Source organism: Calidris pugnax, unplaced genomic scaffold, assembly GCF_001431845.1.
Source record: "Calidris pugnax isolate Ruff unplaced genomic scaffold, ASM143184v1 scaffold146, whole genome shotgun sequence".
Lineage (NCBI taxonomy): Eukaryota > Metazoa > Chordata > Aves > Charadriiformes > Scolopacidae > Calidris > Calidris pugnax.
The window spans coordinates 255,198-258,191 of NW_015090869.1; the positions used below are offsets into that span (position 1 = coordinate 255,198).

The 2,994-nt window shown below is 40.7% G+C and overlaps 1 protein-coding gene across 1 annotated transcript; it reads right to left on the bottom strand.

Moving 5' to 3' along the window:
• Positions 1–2: 2 nt before the first annotated feature.
• Positions 3–578, bottom strand: LOC106890092 (olfactory receptor 10A4-like; the record flags this gene model as incomplete). The annotated part of the gene is made up of 1 exon (XM_014945675.1): positions 3–578. A coding segment is annotated over exon 1 (576 nt), but the record flags the coding sequence as incomplete, so codon positions are not given.
• Between the last annotated feature and the right edge of the window lie 2,416 nt (positions 579–2,994).

Consider the following 2,994-nt stretch of genomic DNA (forward strand, 5'->3'; position numbering starts at 1 on the left):
GTGTCCGTGCAAGCCAACTTCAGCAGAGGCAGCAGGTCACAGAAGAAGTGATTGATCCTGTTGGGCCCACAATATGGAAGGCTAAAGATGAAAGTTGTCTGCCCTAAGGCCATCAAGACTCCAATAAGCCAAGATACAGCTGAGAGCAGGAAGCACATGTTCCAGCTCATCATGGTTGTGTAGTGCAGGGGATGGCATATGGCCACATATCGATCGTAGGCCATGGCAGCCAGCAGACAACATTCTGTGATTCCTAAGACGGAGAAGGCATACATCTGTGTGGCGCAGCCCAGAAAGGATATGCCTTTCCTTTTTCTGAGGAAGTTCACCAGCATCTTGGGGACTGTGGATGTAGTGTAGCCAATCTCCAGGATAGACAAATTCTTGAGGAAAAAATACATGGGGGAGTGAAGGGCAGCATCTACCACAGTGATCACAATGATGAGGATGTTTCCCACCAAAGTACTGAGGTACATGAGCAATACCAGGCAAAAGAGCGAGCCTTGGATCTCTGGAATGCTGGAGAAAGGTAAAAATTGGAAATAGGTCACCCTTGTTTGGTTCCAGCAGCTGGTCATGTCCATCAAGTTGGTTTTTTAGCTCCAGAAAAGATTATATGTCCTTTTTCTAGTTAATCTAGAGAAATACACAATAGTAAATTAAATATTTATGTGTATTATTAGGACAAGAACCCAGTAAAAAAAATGGCTTTTTACTGCTGTGTTTAGGTATTTTCAGTGCTAAAAATTGTTTAGAGGAAACGGTGGTTCCCTTCACATAGTTTTTGATAAGTAAGAACAAGCTTTCCAAATGAGTGTACTTCACTTCCAGTCAATGGAAAGAAAGATACATCTTCTTTATGATGGCAGAATATTTTACTCCTCCTGCCTTTTAGGAAGAGGATTGTACTCTACTGCTCCAGTCTTTGAGGTGGACTTTTCTTCCATTATCCAGCTAAGATCTGCTACTCTAACACCTCCTACCAACCAAAGAAGACTGGTTCTTAAAACCCAGAAATGATTAATTTGTTAATAGAGTGGGGTTTTGGCAATGAGTCCTTCTGGCTATTATTTTGTGGATGGGGTTCATTCTAGAGAACAGTCACCTACAGATAATCCTGTGTGCACTCCACAATACCATACATGATTGCTATCATCATTGTGTATCTTCCCTGCTATCCCACCTGCACATGACATAAAACCAAAAGTAGTACAAGTTTGCAAAAAAACCAGTAAAACTTAGAGCACGTGCTACCTTTTATTACTCCACTCGGGGTTAGGTCAAGTTCAGCATAGTGTGAACAGGCAGGAGGCAATAGGCACAAACAGATATACAAGGAATTCCATTTAAAAATAAGAGAGGGGGGGTTTTGTTTGTTTATTTGTTGGTACATGTTGAATTTGGTCAAATACTCGAACAGATTACCAGAGAGGCTGTGGAGTCTCCGTCTTTGGAGATACTCAAAATCTGGTGGGAGATGGCCATGAGAAATATGCTATAGCTGACTCTGCTCTGATTTTTTTTTTTCACTGGACGATCACCACAAATCCCTGTCAATCTCCATGATTCTGTAAAACAAAAGTTCTTACAGAATGTACACATTATTTTCTTCTCATAATTTACCCAAACACTAGAGGGAAGATTTTCTATTTAAAATAACTGCTCTGATTTCATTGCCATAATTTGAATGGGATAGGGGACATAACTTTAATAAGAAAAAAGCCAGACCCAAAGCACACACATGCATGTGTATGTGTACACATGCAGACAAACACACACACACACAGAAACCCCCAGACATTACAACTCTTTCCTATTAATAATTAGATCAAAAGAATGCAGATCACTCTCCAGGAAATTACCTTTGGCCCAGGCAATCTTCAGGGGGAAAGTTCCTTTCAAGAATAAACAATGTCTTAGAATTTATTTTCTATTCCATGAATCCATTCACTTCATAGATAGATCGGTCTCCCTTAAAGAGAAGCCCTGTGTAGGTGGTAGAAGAACAAGAACATATGGAAGAAGAAAAAGAACACTGGAGTAAAATAAGATAGCTCACCTGCCATTAGAAGGTGGCTGTGGTTAGTATTTTTTGAAAATTCGCATCACAGACCTTGAGTATTTCAATGTGTTTTAATTCCCAGAGGAAATTCGTCTGTTGGGAATTGATTGCTTGCAATTGTAGGCGTCAGTTATTTTTTCCTCATTCTTTGGGTATGAAAAAACCTCTCTCTGGTTCTGCTGTTAGCTCCTGGAACTAATTCTAAAGATAGACCTATAGAGCACTTCCATGTCTTGGGGCTGATCCCACTGAACTTTAGGAATAAAAATGTGGCATTGAAGGGAATTACTGGAGATAGTCCAGCGTAGGGTGACAAAGATGATTAAGGGATTGGAGCATCTCCCTTATGAGGAAAGACTGAGAGACCTGAGATTCTTTAGCCTGGAGAAGAGAAGGCTGAGGGGAGATCCTATTAATCCTTACAAGTATCTAAAGGGTGGGTTGAAGGAGGACAGAGCCGCCTGGGTGCAGTCCTGAGTAATGTGCTCTGAGCAATCCTGCTTTAGCAAGGGAGTTGGACTAGATGATCTCTAGAGGTCCCTTCCAACTCTGAAAATTCTGTGAATGCCGTGAAATAAACTGCACAAACTAGCCACAGGAAAAAGGCTTTGCAGGAGGAGAGAAGGTATGCACACCTAATGTTTAACTCTGGCTTTAAGCTCTCTAATTAATGGTGAGAGACAAGCCCCTCCATGGGAGAAGCCATCTCAGACAGTTTGTCTGAAACAATCTGAAACATCTTCAGATTGTTTAAAAATTGTCTTCTATGGATAATAATTTCTGTATTTATTTGGGTGAATAATGATATGCATCTGTTTAGTCTAACAAAGATACAGCACTTTTAAGCAGTCCTTACCTTACCATCCTACATCACATAGGTGATTCTTCCCTACAAAAATCACTTGCTCTCTGACGTTCACAGAAGGTGACTA